This window comes from Emericellopsis atlantica (assembly GCF_019669845.1).
Source record: "Emericellopsis atlantica unplaced genomic scaffold F5Z01scaffold_4, whole genome shotgun sequence".
NCBI classification, from domain to species: Eukaryota; Fungi; Ascomycota; class Sordariomycetes; order Hypocreales; family Bionectriaceae; genus Emericellopsis; species Emericellopsis atlantica.
The window spans coordinates 345,183-362,483 of record NW_025764706.1 but is presented as its reverse complement, the minus strand read 5'-3'; the positions used below and the strand labels follow the sequence as shown (position 1 = coordinate 362,483).

General features: G+C 56.9%; 9 protein-coding genes across 9 annotated transcripts; 4 read left to right on the top strand and 5 right to left on the bottom strand.

Moving 5' to 3' along the window:
• Positions 1-35: 35 nt before the first annotated feature.
• F5Z01DRAFT_633409 (GrpE-domain-containing protein) lies at positions 36-797 on the bottom strand (the record flags this gene model as incomplete). The annotated part of the gene is made up of 2 exons (XM_046261950.1): positions 36-464; positions 522-797. 2 exons carry the CDS (start codon positions 795-797, stop codon positions 36-38), a joined length of 705 nt encoding a protein of 234 aa, XP_046121394.1.
• A 479-nt stretch (positions 798-1,276) lies between these two features.
• On the top strand, positions 1,277-2,673 carry F5Z01DRAFT_616809 (26S proteasome non-ATPase regulatory subunit 11; the record flags this gene model as incomplete). Its single annotated transcript, XM_046260936.1, has 3 exons — positions 1,277-1,458; positions 1,523-1,605; positions 1,667-2,673. The coding sequence occupies 3 exons, from the start codon at positions 1,277-1,279 to the stop codon at positions 2,671-2,673; spliced, it is 1,272 nt and encodes a 423-aa protein (XP_046121393.1).
• Positions 2,674-2,875: 202 nt separating this feature from the next.
• F5Z01DRAFT_391065 (uncharacterized protein) lies at positions 2,876-7,871 on the bottom strand. The gene has a single exon (XM_046259483.1). The coding sequence runs from the start codon at positions 7,788-7,790 to the stop codon at positions 3,078-3,080; it is 4,713 nt and encodes a 1,570-aa protein (XP_046121392.1). The 5' UTR covers positions 7,791-7,871; the 3' UTR covers positions 2,876-3,077.
• Positions 7,872-8,461: 590 nt separating this feature from the next.
• F5Z01DRAFT_694699 (putative peroxisomal membrane protein PMP47B) lies at positions 8,462-9,893 on the top strand (the record flags this gene model as incomplete). Its single annotated transcript, XM_046266247.1, has 3 exons — positions 8,462-8,550; positions 8,573-9,339; positions 9,393-9,893. 3 exons carry the CDS (start codon positions 8,462-8,464, stop codon positions 9,506-9,508), a joined length of 972 nt encoding a protein of 323 aa, XP_046121391.1. The 3' UTR covers positions 9,509-9,893.
• F5Z01DRAFT_390133 (Mak10 subunit, NatC N-terminal acetyltransferase-domain-containing protein) lies at positions 9,551-12,508 on the bottom strand. Its single transcript, XM_046259479.1, has 7 exons — positions 12,312-12,508; positions 12,125-12,244; positions 12,002-12,069; positions 11,818-11,946; positions 11,538-11,768; positions 11,028-11,489; positions 9,551-10,974 (listed from the first exon to the last, which is right to left on the bottom strand). Exons 1-7 carry the CDS (start codon positions 12,343-12,345, stop codon positions 9,724-9,726), a joined length of 2,295 nt encoding a protein of 764 aa, XP_046121390.1. The 5' UTR covers positions 12,346-12,508; the 3' UTR covers positions 9,551-9,723.
• Positions 12,191-12,836, top strand: F5Z01DRAFT_390644 (uncharacterized protein). Its single transcript, XM_046259481.1, has one exon. The coding sequence runs from the start codon at positions 12,384-12,386 to the stop codon at positions 12,771-12,773; it is 390 nt and encodes a 129-aa protein (XP_046121389.1). The 5' UTR covers positions 12,191-12,383; the 3' UTR covers positions 12,774-12,836.
• On the bottom strand, positions 12,534-13,378 carry F5Z01DRAFT_646017 (mitochondrial ATP synthase epsilon chain domain-containing protein). Its single transcript, XM_046262877.1, has 3 exons — positions 13,266-13,378; positions 13,046-13,160; positions 12,534-12,972 (listed from the first exon to the last, which is right to left on the bottom strand). The coding sequence occupies exons 1-3, from the start codon at positions 13,295-13,297 to the stop codon at positions 12,901-12,903; spliced, it is 219 nt and encodes a 72-aa protein (XP_046121388.1). The 5' UTR covers positions 13,298-13,378; the 3' UTR covers positions 12,534-12,900.
• Positions 13,379-13,763: 385 nt separating this feature from the next.
• Positions 13,764-14,648, bottom strand: F5Z01DRAFT_671060 (uncharacterized protein; the record flags this gene model as incomplete). The annotated part of the gene is made up of 1 exon (XM_046264645.1): positions 13,764-14,648. The coding sequence occupies one exon, from the start codon at positions 14,646-14,648 to the stop codon at positions 13,764-13,766; it is 885 nt and encodes a 294-aa protein (XP_046121387.1).
• A 290-nt stretch (positions 14,649-14,938) lies between these two features.
• Positions 14,939-16,921, top strand: F5Z01DRAFT_390733 (uncharacterized protein). Its single transcript, XM_046259482.1, has 3 exons — positions 14,939-15,069; positions 15,140-15,673; positions 15,761-16,921. Exons 2-3 carry the CDS (start codon positions 15,411-15,413, stop codon positions 16,428-16,430), a joined length of 933 nt encoding a protein of 310 aa, XP_046121386.1. The 5' UTR covers positions 14,939-15,069; positions 15,140-15,410; the 3' UTR covers positions 16,431-16,921.
• The last annotated feature ends 380 nt before the right edge of the window (positions 16,922-17,301 follow it).

Genomic DNA, 17,301 nt, shown 5'->3' with positions numbered 1-17,301 from the left:
GAGAGCTCCTCGTCGTTCATCAATGATGGCGCTGCTTATTTGTTCTTGACGATGCCGACCTTGGCAGCACGCAGGGTGCGGCCATTGAGCTTGAAGCCCTTCTGCTGGACGTGGAAGACCATGCCGTCCTCCTTGTCGGGCTGCGGGGCCATAAAAGTGGCCTCGTGCTCGTTGGGGTTGAACTTTTCGCCCTCGGGGGACACGCGCTCCAGGCCGTGCTTGGCGAGGGTCTGCATGAGGATGGTCTCGGTCATCTGGACACCTTCGTGCAGACTGGCGAGGTCGGGGTTGTCCTTGTTGAGCTTCTCGACGGGGACGGTGGTCAGGGCACGGTCAAAGTTGTCGATGCTGTCGATGAGGTCCTTGGCGAACTTTTGGATGGCGTACTGTTTCGCGTCCTTGACTTCGCGCGCGGTGCGCTCCTGGAGGTTGCGAAAGTCGGCCACGGTGCGTAGGCACTTGTCCTGCAGAACGTGTTAGTCAAGACTACCTCCATGGGGCCGTGTAGCAGGGACACAAACCTTCCAGTCGCGGGCCTCGGTCTCCTTGGCCTCCAGCTCCTTCTTCAATTGCGCCAGGGGATCAGCCTCAGCAGCGGCCCCTTCCTCGGTCTTTGCCTCCTCCTTGGTTGTCGTGGCATCACTGTACCACCGCGACGAAGCGGGCTGGACGGCGCGTAATGAGTATGCGGGAGCTGCTGTGCGGTACTGGGGGCGGAGAAGGGACATGTTCGCCGAGGTCTTGGTCACGCCAGCGCGTAGAGCTCGGGAGGAGGTAGAGAATGCTTGGCGGAACATTTTGGAGGATTTGTGGTGGTCGGAGAGGTAGGATGATGGGAGGATGAGGTGGTGGCGTGGTGATCGCGTAGATTGATGATTGTATGAAAGGGTCTGAAATTTTATGGATATCGTCTTGCCTCACAAAGTCCTACTGCCGACGCCCGCGCGTAGCCGGTCGCGGAGGTCTCGGGCGGGATTAAGGATAGTCCGCACAGGCTGGAGGGTGGATCCCATTGAACCAATCAGCCATTCAATTTACTTGGACGTACGTCGTCGCCCTGCCTGCTCGTTTGGAGTTGCGCTTGCTGGATGATCGATGCTCGTGTGGAGCTCAAGCTCAAGATTGTTCCATCATCACCATCCCACCCACTGACACGACGACTCTGACGCCTCACACACCACAACACTACGATCTGGATTGACTGCAGAGAGCAAGGACACATTGTAGAAGCACAAGCTGCAGCCTCTTTCCTTTATTACCACCACAAACATCTACCATGGCGGCTGGCGACTCGGAGCGAGTCAAGGAGGCTCAGAATCTAGCCAAGACGGATTCGAAGAAGGCAAAGGCTCTGTACAAGGAGATCACATCGAAAGCGCCAAGGGCGGGGTCTGATGCAGCGACGCGAGAATACGAGACAGCCCTCGTAGGCTTGGGCGAGCTGTACAGAGACGACAAGTTCGTGCACATGACGGCCCCAAGGGCGGGATCGCGCAGGACAACACGCTGACAGGTGCCATAGGAAGACAGACGACCTGGTCAACTTGATAAAAGAGAGCCGGGCGGTCTTTTCGTCATTCGCCAAAGCCAAGTCAGCCAAGCTCGGTATGTTGCCTCACGACAGCTCTCGACCGTTGGAACGAACAACCTCGCTGACCTGCCACAGTCCGTCAGCTACTTGACCTTCTCAAAGAGATCCCCAACAGCACAGACATCGAAGTCGCCGTGACAAAGGATTGCATAGAATGGGCCACCGCCGAACGACGCGCCTTCCAACGCCAGGACCTCGAAGTCCGCCTGGTCGCCCTGTACATGACCAAGGCGAGCTGGTACGATGCGCTCACCCTCATCAACGGTCTCCTCCGGGAGCTCAAGCGCCTAGACGACAAGCTCCGCCTCGTCGAGGTCCAGCTGCTCGAGTCCCGCGTCTACCACGCCCTCGGCAACATCCCCAAAGCCCGCGCGGCCCTGACCAGCGCCCGCACAAGCGCCGCGAGCGTGTACACCCCGCCCGCGCTCCAGGCGAACCTCGATATGCAGAGTGGCATGCTGCACGCTGAAGATAAGGACTTCAACACGGCATTCTCCTACTTTATCGAGGCGCTGGACGGCTACCACAGCTTGGACGAGAGCAGCAAGGCGCAGGCGGCGCTGCAGTACATGCTCCTGTGCAAGATCATGCTCAACCTGAGCGAAGACGTCAACCAGCTCATGACGTCCAAGCAAGCCCTCAAGTACGCAGGGCAGAACCTCGAGGCGATGAAGGCCATTGCCCGCGCGCACTCCAACCGATCCCTCGAGGAGTACGAGAGCGCCCTCTCCTCATACCGCTACGAACTCGGCAGCGATGCCTTTATCCGCAACCATCTTCGCCGGCTGTACGACGCCATGCTCGAGCAGAACCTCATCAAGGTCATTGAGCCCTTTTCCCGCGTGGAGATTGACCACATTGCCAAGATGGTCGGGCTCGACACGCAGCAAGTGGAGCGCAAGCTCTCCCAGATGATTCTCGACAAGGTCATCATTGGCGTGCTGGACCAGGGTGCAGGCTGCCTCATCATTTACGACGAGACGGACCGTGATGAGTCCTACGACGCGGCCCTCCAGACTATCGAAAAGCTGAGCAATGTCGTTGATGCTCTGTACATTAACCAGGCATCGCAGCTGGAGTAGAGTAGGACGAGGAGGCACGAGCAGGTCTTGCTTGTAGTGTATTTGAGCAATGTCACGTAGACAAGGGTGGCCAGGAAAGGGGGCGGCGTTCTTAGAAAGGCAGGCTCATCAACAAACCATGCATACATGCACGAGCGTGTGTATCCCTCGCGCCAAAGTCACATGAGGCTCAGCTTCATTGTTCGCGGTCGTGATATCATGTCAAATTGCCGCCTCGCTGGTGTCCAGGCCTCCTCCTAAACTGGCCATGCAATATGTGCAAAGCAATGATGGAAGCCAAGTTGGTATCTCCAAAGGCCAGAACAAAGATCAAAACATGATCCCTTTTCGTCCAGAACGCCAATACCCTTTTCCATGCAAGACGTTTCATCGTAATTCAAAAAGCAATGCTTCTTCCTACGCCTTTAGTGAAACATGATCGCATCATGTTCTCGTTCTCTTTGCTTCTGCAACTGCCGCGCACGCTGCTTCTGCACGCTTCTCTCCTCGTTGACAATGAGGCAGAATAATCTCTTGCACACCGTCTGTGCATCCCATCCACCCACCTCAGCGCAGAATGCATCAACCACGTCGAGGTGCCATCGTTCTATGAGAATGTTCTCCCCCTTGACCTTGAACACTTTGCCAAGGAGCTTGCCTGACTGTCTTGGTGCTGCCAAGGGGAATGGAGAGCTGCGACGGGCTTTGAGCAGATCGTCAAGCAAAGTCCAGTGCCTCTTGGACCATTCAGTAGGAGAGAGCTCGGATGGATGGACCTTGCTCTGTGCGAATCGGGATGACCGCACGCTCGTCAGTCGTCGATTCTCCTGCTCATTGACTACGTGAGGGGATTGTGCAGGCTGTGAGCTTGGAGTTCTGTCCGGTTCTGCTATCGCAAGCGGACGCTGCTGCATCAGGTGGTGATGATGCTGCTGCTGCTCCTGGTCCTTCTGCGCTTGGTCCGCCGGTTCGAGCACGCTACTCGTAAATTCGACAACTCTGCCAGGGGTACGGGGTTTCAGGGGCGACCGAATATTCGACTTGCTGGGCGAAGCATTCCTCGGGGGTAGAGGGCGCAGAAAGCGACGGGGCGATCCATTGGACTCTGAGCTACTTGTCGCTTGTGAGGCTTCTTGTTGCCATCGCGCAATATCCTCGTGCGATAGTTGCATGCGAGGCGGAGTTGGTATTGTCGAGGGGGCCGTAGGGATCGGTCCACGGGAGGTACTTGCTCTCCTCTGTTGGGGCACAGGCTCCAGCCTTCGCGCAGGGATAGGTCTCTCAACCTTTTCGGGTGTCCCAGGGGAGGTCGACATCTGATCCACTCGCGGAGGGAGAGGCTGGCGACTTTGCACACGCACTGGCGACGAAGTCATAGCTTCCATTTCGCTACTGGGTCGAGAAGGCTGTTGCTGGGGTGCCGATGGAAACATGCTGCTGGTTGGTACAGCAGCTGTCTTCTTCGTCACATTGGCAGCCTGACCTTTTGTCGGGAAGAGCTTGTCCGCGATCATCCCTGGAATCGATGCCGGAGAGGAGAAGAACGCAGATAGATCAAAACGGGGCTTTGACGCAGTTGGAGGCGCTTGGGCCGCTTCAGCTGCCCTTTTCTCCTTGTCCAGCAATGAATATTCTTCTTCGTCTTCTTCAGCGGCCGCTGACGCTGCCTTGGTAGCTTTCGCCGACGAGGCTTCTGGTTTCGACGCGCTCGCCCGGGGTGCAAAGCTTCTGCGTTTAGCCCGTGGGCTCGGTACGGCCACCTTTTGATGAATCGGCGCCGCTGTGCGACTTTCGAACAGCTTTTGATGAGGAACAGGCTCATCAGCCTCTCCGCGAGAGGCCTCAAACTCCCATATGTCCGTCTCATCATCGCCCGGAAGAGGGCCACCTTGCGCGCTGGCTTGACTGGGCTCTTCCGACCGCGACGGGTGATTTCTCAACTGAGCAACTTCCTGCAGTGAGACGTCTCCACGCAGACTTGGATCGATGGGACCAGCCTCAGCCACCCAGCTCATCTCATCATCCGGTGGGGTGATGCGCATAGAACTGGCCGTAGAACCCTCGGCATTACCCGGAGTCCTATTCGCGTGTTCGCTCATACTGCGGTTGAGGGCTTGCATAAAGCTGCCTTGTCCCGTGCTTCGCGAGCCTGCGGCAAAGGGGTCCTCGCCCAGGCGCTCCATCGATATGGTGCGGCGATGACCGCTGGTAGACCGCCGAGTAGGACTTGAACTGAGACGGCGTCCGCTTGCTGCATCACGAGATCCTGACCAGGACTCTTTACTCGCCGAACTCCTGAAGGGACTTCTGAGCTGCGGTTGGCGGTCTTCGGGCGAGGGCGGGTCAGACGTGACATGCTGCAAGACCTTGCCAGCTCTGACAATAGCAGAGAGGGCTGGTCTTGGTGCCTTGTCTTGGGTACTTTGGCTCCCCGCAGACTGAGGTTCCTGGGCTGGCGACGACAACTGATGAAGCGGTGTGATCTCCGGTACCCGTGAGTCTCGTTCAAGCGAGGCTTCCGTTTGGGGTGGCTGTAGATATTCCAAGGCTTGCGGTGACTCAGCAAGCTCGTCCGGGAGCTGAGCATCGGGTTTGCTGCGGGCAGCGGCCTGATCAGCCAACAGACTCCCGGGTGCCTTTTGAGGAAGTTCCGGCTGGGCGTCGTCAGGAGTATCGTCTGGTGTAGGCAGTCGCCCGCTTTCTGTGTGCGCAGAACTGACCACGGAGGGTGCCCGAGGCTGGGTTTGATTTTGCATGTGGGACTGATCTGGGCTCACAGGCCCTGAGGTTGGCGCATCTTCCCTCATCTCGAGCTCACGTTGATCCTTGGGCTCAGTTTCCTGTGGTGAACGGGCTTCCTCAATATTTGCGGATCTTCCAACCGCGTCCGCAACAACTGTATCCTGAGCTGGCGCATCTTGAGTGTATCGCGTTCGGAATGGCTCGACCTTTGAACTCCGCTCTGCCTCGCTTGGATCATGCTCTGCTTGTTCGACGTGACGTGGGTCGCTTCTTTGTGGCGGAAGTTCCATGTCCTCATCTCCCTCTCCAATCCCTTCACCCGCTCCATCCTCACTATCCAACTCCATCTCTACTTCGGGCAGCATTTTGGGCGGTCCCGGTGTCGCCGCTTCCAGTATAGCTGGTGGAATCTCGGAGAAGGAGTCCTCGTAGAGGTTTGAGTCGTTGTTGGTCCGCCTGCTGGGCGAACTGTCCATCCGCGTGTCCTCGTCCCTGACCCCATGGGCAAGCGGTGCCGGCCTGCTCTGCTTCGCTGTGGAAGCCAGTGCCCTCCTTCGCAACGGCGAAACGTTCGATCCTCGAGGAGTGCGTAGCCATCTTGGAGAAAAGCCCCGATGGGATGCTTGCACGGCGGAAGACATGAGTGGCGCTGGGTCTTCTGCCTGCTCTTGATACGTTGTCGCTGGGGAGGACGAAAGTCCAGGCTCCTCGATGGGCGGAACAGGAAGCTCTGTCAATGTCGGTATGGGAATGTCCTCGTTAGGGCTCAACTCGTCCTCGGCAATCTCTTCCGCCATATCTTTGCTCCCACTCTGCTCAGGTTCTGCCATGACCTCTGTATGCATGGTGTCGCCATCATTGTCAGCATCAATCGCCATGGAATCCTGTTGAACGCTGAAGGCCTCACGCTCCTCGGGTTCCCCCTCAACCCTATCCATTTCCATATTGGCAGTGTTGTCCTCGGCGTGGTCGGTTCTACCCTCCCGTGGGTGTTCTCGGTCTTGCAGCAGGTCAACATTTGAGTCCTCCCCCTTTGCACTACCGCGACTTTGCCGCAGTGACTCCAGAGTCGTGTTTACAATCCTTTCCTCCTCTTCATCAAGGTCGCTAAGGTTTGTGGGCGCTTTCCCGGCAGCAGAGCTCTTAAATTCTTGGTACGAGTGAATAGAATCCACAAATATCATGCTAAAGTCTTCTTGTGCAATGGTATCGTTTCTCGGGCCCTGATATGTCGGGGCATCCATGATGGAGCCGGCATCGCTTATGGATGGCGCGTCCGCGGCGTATCCTTCGGGCCCGGAAGTCTCACTATCCGCCTCACTCGTCGCAGACGAAGGTATTGAGATGTGAATTTTTGCCTGAGCACCAGATGGTGGCTTCAGAGTGGGCAATCGTGGGCGTGGTGTTTCCTGGTTCGCCATGGTGTTCATCCAAATATCCGACTCTGGCCCTTGAGGAGAAGATCGTTCTTGATGTTCTGGTTCCACAGCAAGTGAGGGTAAGCCCGTTTGGTTCGTGTCTTCTCCATGTGCCAAATCGGGTTCCTCGGGTATCGCCTCGTGTATAGCCTCCAAATCCTCGGGTAGAAGCGCTTGACGTCGACGCCGAGTTGTTTTGGCAGATTCCTTTGCGACTGAAGACGGTTCGGCAGATTTGTTCTTCGGCGGGCGGCCGCGACGCTTTGGTGTCGGAGTCGGTATTGACACCATGTCAGACGAGGGCTCGACGCCAACCCCCAGGTCACTCGACGGCTGTATTAAACTTTTGAGCGAATGACGCTGGCTACTTTTCGCAGCTGAAACTGGCGTGGGTTGTGATTCAGCGCCCGATAACGGGTCCGGTTCGGCCGCAGCGTTCGGTCGCTTCGCGCCTTGCCTCAATGGCGTCGCGGCTTTCCTCTTCTTCGCGGCGCTGGGAAATGGGGTTCCATTGTTCTTCCTCGGCCGACCTCGTTTCCGCGGTGTCGCATCACCTCCAGGTCCAGATTCCTCCTCGACCGACTGCTTGAGAGGCACCCTCATTGTGGTGGCGCTCAGAGCGCGGTGCGCGAATGGGCTCGCCGAATAGAGCTTCCTCGCCGTCGCGCTCGGCGGCGCATCATCCTGCGCTTCGAGGGTGACCAGCAACTTGGACCGCGATCGATAGTCCCCATATTCGAGCTCGTATTGCTGTTTCCGGGGCGAGTCGCTTCTCATCCTAACCGGCGACAGGCGACTGCGGGTTGAGCGTTGAGACGACGGTGGCGCAAAGTACGAGTCCTCTTCGTTGAGGGGGTCCGGGGAGGACATAATGTCGAGACTCGACGTGGCTGGGTTCGCGATCGCGTGCCAGCGCACGCTGAAGTTCTCGGGAGCGGTGTCGGTTACGATGGGGCCCGACTTGCGACGTTTGAACATTGGTGGATGGTTGCTCTAGACATGGACGTGGAACGTTCGGCAGGGCAGCCACATAGCAAGCGAGGTACTAGCAAAATGTGTTGTGAATGTTGTTGAACCACCTGAGCAAGACGCAACGGCGTGCAGTACTCGGATTCACTGCACTACGGAGCGCTAATCAAGGTCAGACAGGTCGGTGAGCAATGTGGCGGCGTGTGTGGAGAGTGCCGAAGCACGATGCGCTGGGCTGGACTTTGTTTACTCGTGACCTCTTTGGGTCTAGCGTCGTAGGGGTCCACCGCAACAAGGTTCCACAGGGGCCGCCGTGTGTCGGCAGATAGTTTATCCGCCTCCCTCAAGCTTCACCCCACAATCGTCACATGCAGCGCGCCGACAGCAGGTGACGTCGGGCCCAGTCACAGTGAGGGAGGGACCCTCCAGGGCCTCCACACGCCAGTCGACGTCGGCGTCGGCATCTCAGACCAATATGACCTCGGCTGAGTCGCGTATCGCCAGGGCGCTCCCCTCGTCGATCCTCCCTCTTCAAGGCATGCGACTCTTGTAATTAGTGGTTAACCGAATCGATCTCAATCATTTAAACCACGTACCAACTTCTACACAATCCAACATCAGCCTCCCCGCCTACCCTTCTACGTACCATACACTCAAACCACGAGTCTACGAATCGCAAGATGGCATCCAAAGCGCCAATTCCCCAGAATGATAACGTCGCCCACGCCCTCGCTGGCGCAGGTGGTGGACTCTTGTCCATGGTCCTCACGTGCGACATCTCCCACGTGCAGCAGTGAACCATTCAGCCAGACTAACGACCCCAGATACCCCCTCATCACCCTCTCGACCCGCGCCCAAGTCGAGTCCAAGAAGGCCGAATCGAATTTCCTCGCCGCCGTCCAGAACATCATCGCGCGCGAGGGCGCCTCTGGCCTGTACTCGGGCATCAACTCGGCCCTGTTCGGCATCAGCGTCACCAACTTTGTGTACTACTACTGGTACGAATGGACCCGCGGCTCCTTTGAGCGCGCCGCCATCAAGGCCGGCCGCGCGGGCCAGAAGCTGACCACGATCGAGAGCATGATCGCCGGTGCGATCGCCGGCTCCGCCACGGTCATCATCACCAACCCCATCTGGGTCGTCAACACCAGGGTCACCACCAGGAAGCAGAGCACCGAGGTGGACCCGGAATCCGGCGAGCTCAAGCCCACGCGTGCGCCCAGCACCATTGGCACCCTCATGGCCCTGCTGAAGAACGAGGGGCCCCAGGCGCTCTTTGCGGGCGTCCTGCCTGCGCTGGTGCTGGTCATCAACCCGATCCTCCAGTACACGCTCTTTGAGCAGATGAAGAACGCTGTCGAGAAGAAGCGCAAGGTCACGCCCACAATCGCCTTCTTCCTGGGCGCCCTGGGCAAGCTCTTCGCTACCTCGGTGACGTACCCTTACATCACCGTCAAGAGCCAGATGCACGTCGCAGCGCACTCGGATCGCAAGGAGGGCATGACCGAGGCGCTGCGCCGTGTCGTCAGATCCGAGGGCTACGCTGGTCTCTACAAAGGTGAGTGGTCGAGAGTCGTGCACAATGGCATCAGTTGACTAACGTATATCTAGGCATCGGCCCCAAGGTCACTCAGAGTGTCCTGACAGCGGCATTCCTGTTCGCCTTCAAGGATGTTCTGTACGAGCAGACTGTCAAGCTCCGCATGCGCAAGCGCTTGGGAGCCTAAAAACATTTGCCATCATGATCCAGATGTAACACCATCCTCTGTATGAGAATCCTTCATGCAGACGGAGAAACACCAACGCCAACAAATGTCCCGCTCTCTCTTCCTCTGAGAGAATCGAGAACATGGCAAGCACCGGTCACAGTGCACAACCTCACAATTGATACCATCCGCCCGTCGTTGCGGCGGTTTCATAGATGTATGAATGTATATGCTATTCACGTTGACTTGGATGCGATCCTCGGCACTATCCAACACTCATGATATGTTTTGTCAGGCGTGGGCACCTCCACCGTCAGCTTCAACTGCCCGCCCGTCGTGTCCTCTCGCATCGCCTTCTGCACGGTCGCTATCGCCAACCCAGTAGCAATGCATGACTTCAGGGTGTTCTTGATCGACACCAGCCACCTGTCGTGCGAGCCCACCGAAAAGGATTCCTCGGGGGTCATCTTGCTCATCGACTCACAAGCTCTCTTGGCGTCTGTCATAGCTTTCGATGCCTCCACCAAGAGCTCTTCGGTGCTAACGTCTTGCTGCGACGCATGGGCTGCAAACTGCTCAAAGGTGGGTAGTCCAGGAGTCTCAATCTTCGCAAAGGGCTTCATCCGCAATTCGTAGCGGAGCTCGTCGTTGCTGTACGGCCGGGGTGGCGGGGTGAGAAGGTCGAGACGGCTGCACGCCGTGTATAGACCTGCCAATGCTTCGGACAGGCCCCATGTGATGACGGCGTCGAGCAGCGACAGCCTGATCCACTCGAGTGTCCGAAGCATCTGCCTCTCCATAGCCGGGTCACGCCGATTCTGGGCCGGAGATTCGCGGAGCTCTTTGACTCGCTCGGTCAGGGTTTTCCTCAGCCGAGGCACGTACTCTATCCGCGTCTTGGACAGGTAACTGAGGTACCAATACATCCCAGCCAGCTCGTCTGGCTGATAAACCTCCAGTTCAAATCCGAGTTGCACGATCCACTCCATTTGACGGAGCTTGTAGAGATACGTCCACATGGACAAGGACCAAGCATCACCCTCCACCGGGATGGTATTGGGCGAGAACTTCTGCCCGGCAAGTTTCACCTCTTGCGCTCTGACCTGCAATTCGAGGTCGAGTTGTTCTGCATCGGCCTGCAATTGGTCCCACCTCTCGATGTTGTGGCAGAGGGTCCTCCTCACGCGGCAGCGGTTCTGGCAAAACGTGCGGAAAATATCCAGGAATGGCTCCGCTGCCCTCTTCCGGAATGCCTCCATTTGTTGCGCGATGATGAACCGCGGGTCGTGTAGAACCTCAATATCGTCATTTGCGCGGTCGAGATAAGGGCTTGCTGGGAGGGAGATGATGGCGAGGTCATCATCCATAATCATACGTATGCTCATTCCTCCAAGCATCTCCATGGCGTCGAAGAGGAATGTTTGGAGCAGGGTCCGTACATAGACGAGAGGTTGCGGTTTCTTTGCCTGAAAATGGCGTAGGAATGTCTGAGAAGACTTGTCAGTTCTACGCAAGCTCCATTTTGCACTGAGAAACTCACCTGTAAACATTGAGAGTTTGTATAGCTGAGCACATTGATGAGCTCGCAGCCGTCCTTGAAGAGGCGATCCAGATGGCCAAAGGCATTCTCAAAGCTAAGCTTCACGATTGGCCGTGGCGGCACAGTACTAGCCAGCTTTCTCTGGAGCTTGACGCTGAAAGACTCGTCCACTGCTTTGGACAGGTTATGGGTTGCCTTGATAGTTGGCAGGAGCATCAGAGCAGCCTCCCACGGCTGACGGGCCAGATCTGGCTGTGCTACGAATTGCGGGCATTCCGCGGCGGACAAGAATATGTCCCTCAGCTTGAGCCGGGAGGATAGCGCTTCGACCATGTCTCCGCCCATGTGCTCTTGTTGCTTCTGCACAAGATTCAACGCACTGTTGAGCTCAGCGCGGATATCTGCGGTGGATAGACTTCCAAGAAGCGTACGGTTGTATGTGTTGGTGACAAAGTCTTCCTCCTATGGATAATCAGGTTGGTTCCCATCTCTCTGACCGATCAAACATACCTCATAGTAGTGCTCGGACTTGACCCGCTCGTTGACATATGCACAAGCCTTGAGCATACCAAGACAGTAGGCCCGGAGTACCTGCAACATGGGCTCGGCATTGGCCTGCGTGTTTCCGCGCCGCACAAACATCGCTTCGTCAATGTGCGTTGGGTTTGGCATCATAAGCGCCTCGACGTACACACTGGTGAAGACGGTCTGAGAGAGGGGGTACCCAAGATGCCACGACATCTTCCTCCATTAGCACAATTCTAAGGGGGGCAGGGCCATATGGTCGCACCTCGTGGCATAGTAGTTGATCAATGATTCCGAGCACCTCTTCCGGCAGAAGCGGCTTTGACACATCGTAAAGCTCCTCAAACTCGTCGCCTGCCTTGACGCAGCCACTGTCCATCTTGGGGTCCATGATCTGGACAAACGGCGTTAGCTTCCATACTGTCGTCACAGACAGAATGACCACGAACCTCCAACGCCCCAACAGACTCAAAAAGAGTGAAGAACTCATCTTTGACAATCTCGCCTGGCTGTAAGGCTGGGTGCTTGTCAGCTCAGTTCGTCGACCGGCTGGGAGTCATGGGAGCACCCACCAGAACTAGCCTTCTTGAACTTCTCGGTAATGTCTACAGGGATCGTCCCTGTGCTGTTCAGCTCGGGTGCATCCCGGATCCTAGGCGGCGTATCCTGCCCAAGAGAGAGGCGGGATAGCTCTGTTCACGATCCGTCGAGTCAGCACCGCGCGAGGCTCGTGTGTAGAAAAGTGCCAGGATGACCCACCATCGGGTACATCGATGCCCGGATTGAAAGTCATGGTAGAAGGCTGACCGACACATCCGATCGACAAGTTGCATGCGTCTGAGAGTGCGTCGGGGAATGTCACGGTCGTCGCAACCACTTTGTCAACAGCTTGTCGCGTGGCTGTTGATGGTGGTGCGAGGTTTGGTGAGTAATGGCTTGCCGAGGGGTCAGCTGGCCAAGCGAGCACCAGCCGGTAGTGCAACCAAACTCAATGTCAAGCAACATTTAAATCGACCGGGTACGGCTCTACAGCTATGGCCATATGAACAGCAATTGCAGGTGCAATTATTCAATGATTTCAAAGCCGGGATGGCGGCACCTGTGAGAAAGTCGATAACCACATGTCCCAGGAGCGAAGCGCCAACATTGCCGACTTGGATACAAAGTGAACTGAGCAAAGCTCCAACAGTATTTGGTATATTCTGCCACAACCGTCTATGATACATCGGCAGGCGAGGGCCATGCGCCGAGTCGTGGTGCCTTACGTGCAGCCTATTCCTTCTCTATCGGCCATCCACGCATTCCTCACACGCCGTCCCCTCGTTCCATCCCCATTGCACCGTTTCGTTTAGGAGCTCTGCTGAGCCATGGCAGCAGCGTTCTCGGAGGCGACGTTCTTCATCTCGGAGGCCTTGCCGTTCTGCGGTAGCGGTACTCTGTCAGTCCTTGTCCACCATTCTCATGATCGCAGCGTCCCCCGGGTCAAGACTCACCTGCCACTTGGCGAACTTGAGCTCAGACTCGCCACGGCGCTCGGCGATGATGCGCTTGTCCTCCTTCAGGCTGCGGCGGATGGTACGGGCCGCAATGGCGAGGTAGCGGTTGTAGCTGTTCGAGGGAAATACGTTAGCTTGGTTCGATCGGACGGTGGCGCGGAGGAGGCGAGGCCTGCGGTTTCATCGCAGCGTGTCGCAGGAGGTTCGGTGGACGTACGTGAGACCGGCGGCTTTCCACGCAGCAGACATGATGGCGGTTTGTGGTGAGAATGTGGGAGGTTGATTACGCTGGAGGTGTCGGTTGGGATGTTCCAATTGAATCTTTGCAGGTCCCGAGCTGCGCGTGTTCCCGAAATTGTGGAGGCCTGAGGCACCCGCGGACAATGTCGGCGCGTCACGTGCCGTGCGCCTCGCCTCACTTACCTACCCATCTACCGTACTAACTTATGCTGGTACATTCCCAGGCTTTTCGCCTCAGAAGCTGTGACATCTTGCAATGCGCCAGTCATGCTATCGTAGGGCATGTCTACAGTTGCCGTGAGCCGGCGAGCGGGTCACAGGCGGAAGGGCCATACTGTTCGGCTCAACGCGCAGAGCGTTGGTTTCGTGCCCGACGTTGTCATTAGAGGCAGTCCGAAGCATGTCCCAATGCACGTCAAGTCAAAACAGACTGCGCTTATATCACTGACTACCAGATACCATTGGACATGACAAGCTAAGGGCCGGCCCCGCTGACCGCTGCTGCGATCATGAGCATCTTCTGCCCTCTCCTCCGATCGACCTCCCTTTTCAGCATGCAAATGAGCCCCGTCACGACAAACACCTCCAACTCATTGCTCTGCTTCTCCCCGTCTCGCAGGTCCATCATGAGTCGTCCGCCGTTCCCCGCATCAGCCCTGCCCGTACCCTGGGTCCGGAACTCGTCATTGCGGATGAAATGAGCAATACGAGTGTACTCCTCCTTGGTCTTGCCGCCTGCCAGTGCGACGGTAGTGACCTTGTCGAGGATGAGCAGACTGTCGGCGTCGCAGGCTTTGCGCTCGCTGCGCCTGCCGTAGCGCCATTGGTATGTGCCCAAGGGTGTCCTCATGCGCACAGATCGCGTAGTAGCGCCGCGACCGGTGACCTCGAAGCCCTCGTCCTCGGGCTTTGGTGCCGCGCTCTCTGCTGCCGATGATTCGGGGCTTTGGCGGTGCAGACGAATCACAGGAGGCCTTCCTGGTCCAAAGCGATATGTCGTTGATGAGACAGGATGATCCGATCCGGCTGCATACAGAGAGCAGGAACCCGACCTTCGCTCAGGTCGGATCGACTCGTACACCTTTTGGGTCTTGGTACCAGCCGGCCCAATGGCGTAGACGGTGATTGGATCAAGCTTTGGTGCTGTGGGCAGCGACAGCCACTGCGAGCCCTTGCTCTCGATCTGATAGCTCAGCGTGTGTGAGAACGATGATGCTGTCGGGTTAGAGGTAGAACCATATTCGGGCAGAGAGTACGCTGATGACGATGGCGATGCGTTGATGGCGGAGGAGTATGGCGGAGGCTGGGTCGTAGGACCACCACTGGCGTCAAAGGTCGGAGACGGTGTACGCGCAGCCATTGTATCGGTATGACTTGGTCGTGTAATCTTTGTCCTCATGGATTGATGAGATTGTCATGGCCAGATCGAAAGGCTGGTGTGCTGGGCAGGCGTGGCTGCTATATACCCAATCCAGACGTGCATCTGTCGATGCCGACGCCCGATGGATAGGCAGTCGACTAATCAACAGGTATGACACTGCAGCTGGGCACCATTCAGCATGCCAACCGAGATATACGATACCTGCTCAGCCGCACTGCCATGAGCGATGCCACGACTCGTGAGCACCCAACGCCGGGACTAGCAACGTGCGCCCCGCTTTTAGCGCCAGCTACAAGTATACGAGGAATACGAGCAGCTGAGTACGCCGCAACAGCCACAACCAGGGACCCAAGAGTGGCATGACTATGTACTGTGTATCTCTCAGGTTGAGCAAAATTAAGTAAGCGATCAACGACAGGAATGACCCCTCTTATCTTACAGTTATTCATAATTGACTTTAGATTTGGCAGATGCAATTGAATTGCGCTATGAACGGATCCAACTGACAATGCATTCAATCAACCTTCTATTAACAAGAATACATATTCCAAGCAATGAGCGCCAGGAACAACTCAGACGCACTCGCACGTTCACACAACTGGTAGCGGGGGGGACATGCCAATCGCCTCCTTCATTTCTTCAATCTGTTCCTGTGTGAGTTGAGGGGATCGTGCCTGTCGCTTGGAGCCAGGCTTGCCGTCGAGGTTAGCGATCCAGTCGAGAAGATCAAACCGCTTGGCCATGTCCGCGTCAGAATCCGCAGAGACATCGCGCTTGGAGCCAGGCTTGCCGTCGAGGTTGGCGATCCAGTCGAGAAGATCAAACCGCTTGGCCATGACCGCTTCCGAGTCTGTTGAGACATCACGCTTGGAGCCAGGTTTGCCGTCGAGGTTGGCGATCCAGTCGAGGATATCGAATCGCTTCGCCATGTCGGCCTCGGTGTCTGTGGCAACATCGCGCTTCTCGCCGGGCTTGCCATCGAGGTTGGCAATGGTCGCGAGCAGGTCGATGCCAGCACCGCCATCAGCGTCAGGCACAATCTCGCGCTTGGAGCCAGGTTTGCCATCGAGGTTGGCAATGGTCGCGAGCAGGTCGATGCCAGCACCGCCATCAGCGTCAGGCACAATCTCGCGCTTGGAGTCAGGCTTGCCGTCGAGGTTGGCGATCCACTCAAGAATGCCGCCATCGCGCTTCTCGCCGGGCTTACCGTCGAGGTTGGCGATCAAATCAAGAATACCGCCGTCCCGCTTCTCGCCGGGCTTGCCGTCGAGGTTGGCGATCAAATCAAGAATGCCGCCGTCCCGCTTCTCGCCGGGCTTACCGTCGAGGTTGGCGATCAAATCAAGAATACCGCCGTCCCGCTTCTCGCCAGGCTTGCCGTCGAGGTTGGCGATCCACTCAAGGATGCCGCCATCACGCTTCTCAGCGTCGCCAAGCTCAACATTCAAACCAAGCTCGGCGAGCACCTCGGGAGGAGGGACAGCCTCGCGAGCGTCGACGTTGTTGTTGCCGGTCACGGGGGCCGCCATGGCCCTGGAGGTGAAGGCCAGAATGGCCGCGGCGATGGGTGCGTTCATAAGCATGTTGGATGATATCTTGCGTGAGGATGAACGGGGTATTAAAAAGATTGTGAGTAAACGACCTGCGTTGGGATGCAATACTGCAAGTGAATGGAAGAGGTTGTTTGGTGAGGTGAAGACCAGCTTCTTGCGTTGGACGTTGGGATTGAAGAGTGACGAGAAACGAAGCACTGTACGATGAAGGGTGATCATCATTATATACACAAGTGCGTGGCCCCATCTCGACACCAACCGATCGTCATGCTCAGGTGCCGAGCTGGGCGAGCAGTCGAGCCCGCAAAGACGTGGGAAGAAAGTGGTGGCAAAGGATCGACATGCTTACCCTCGAGAGCTGCGCTTGGTACGTGCGCAGTGGCATCTCTGGGAAATGGTCGTACTACGTAACACTGATGCCTTCGCCTGGACTGGCAGAGACACTGGCATGCTGATCTGAGTGAGATCCCATCTGCAGACGGAGATGTCGAACGGAGTGAAGTCATTCCCCACATTCGGGCCTGCCCTTATGCAGGGTCCAGCGAGCCTAAGCAGACCCTGAGAAAACGGTGTCAGCACATCGGGTGACGGTAAGACGGAGTGAAGAAGTTGAAATAGACTTTTGGTTCTCATTAATGAGGTGACGCTTTCTCAATCTGTCGGGATAAGACAGACTCCAGTGAGTCCAGTCATCCAGGGCTCCTACGTCATAGCGCGGGGGCTGCCTGAGATTGACCTTCGTGCTATCGCTACCTGCTAGGTACGTAGTCTACTAGTACTCAGTCTCTGCTTGCACCAACCTTCAGTACACCGAAACCCTCGCGGGCGCGCAAATGGACATCCATCACCAAGGTGCCGTGACCTGCCTCTTCAACAGAAGCGCACAATCGGCAATGTCCGGGACTTACAGGACGTCGTCAGTGGTGGGGACGGATGCATGATGCCCTGCAAGAGATGAGAATGTGAAACATTCGACACAGCTACCAGTTTGCCACAGCGTGCGGCTGAAACGTCCCCAGGACTGCACCGAGTGTCGAGACTCTTTACAAGCGATCCTCGCCCGGTCGGAAAGAGGTGAG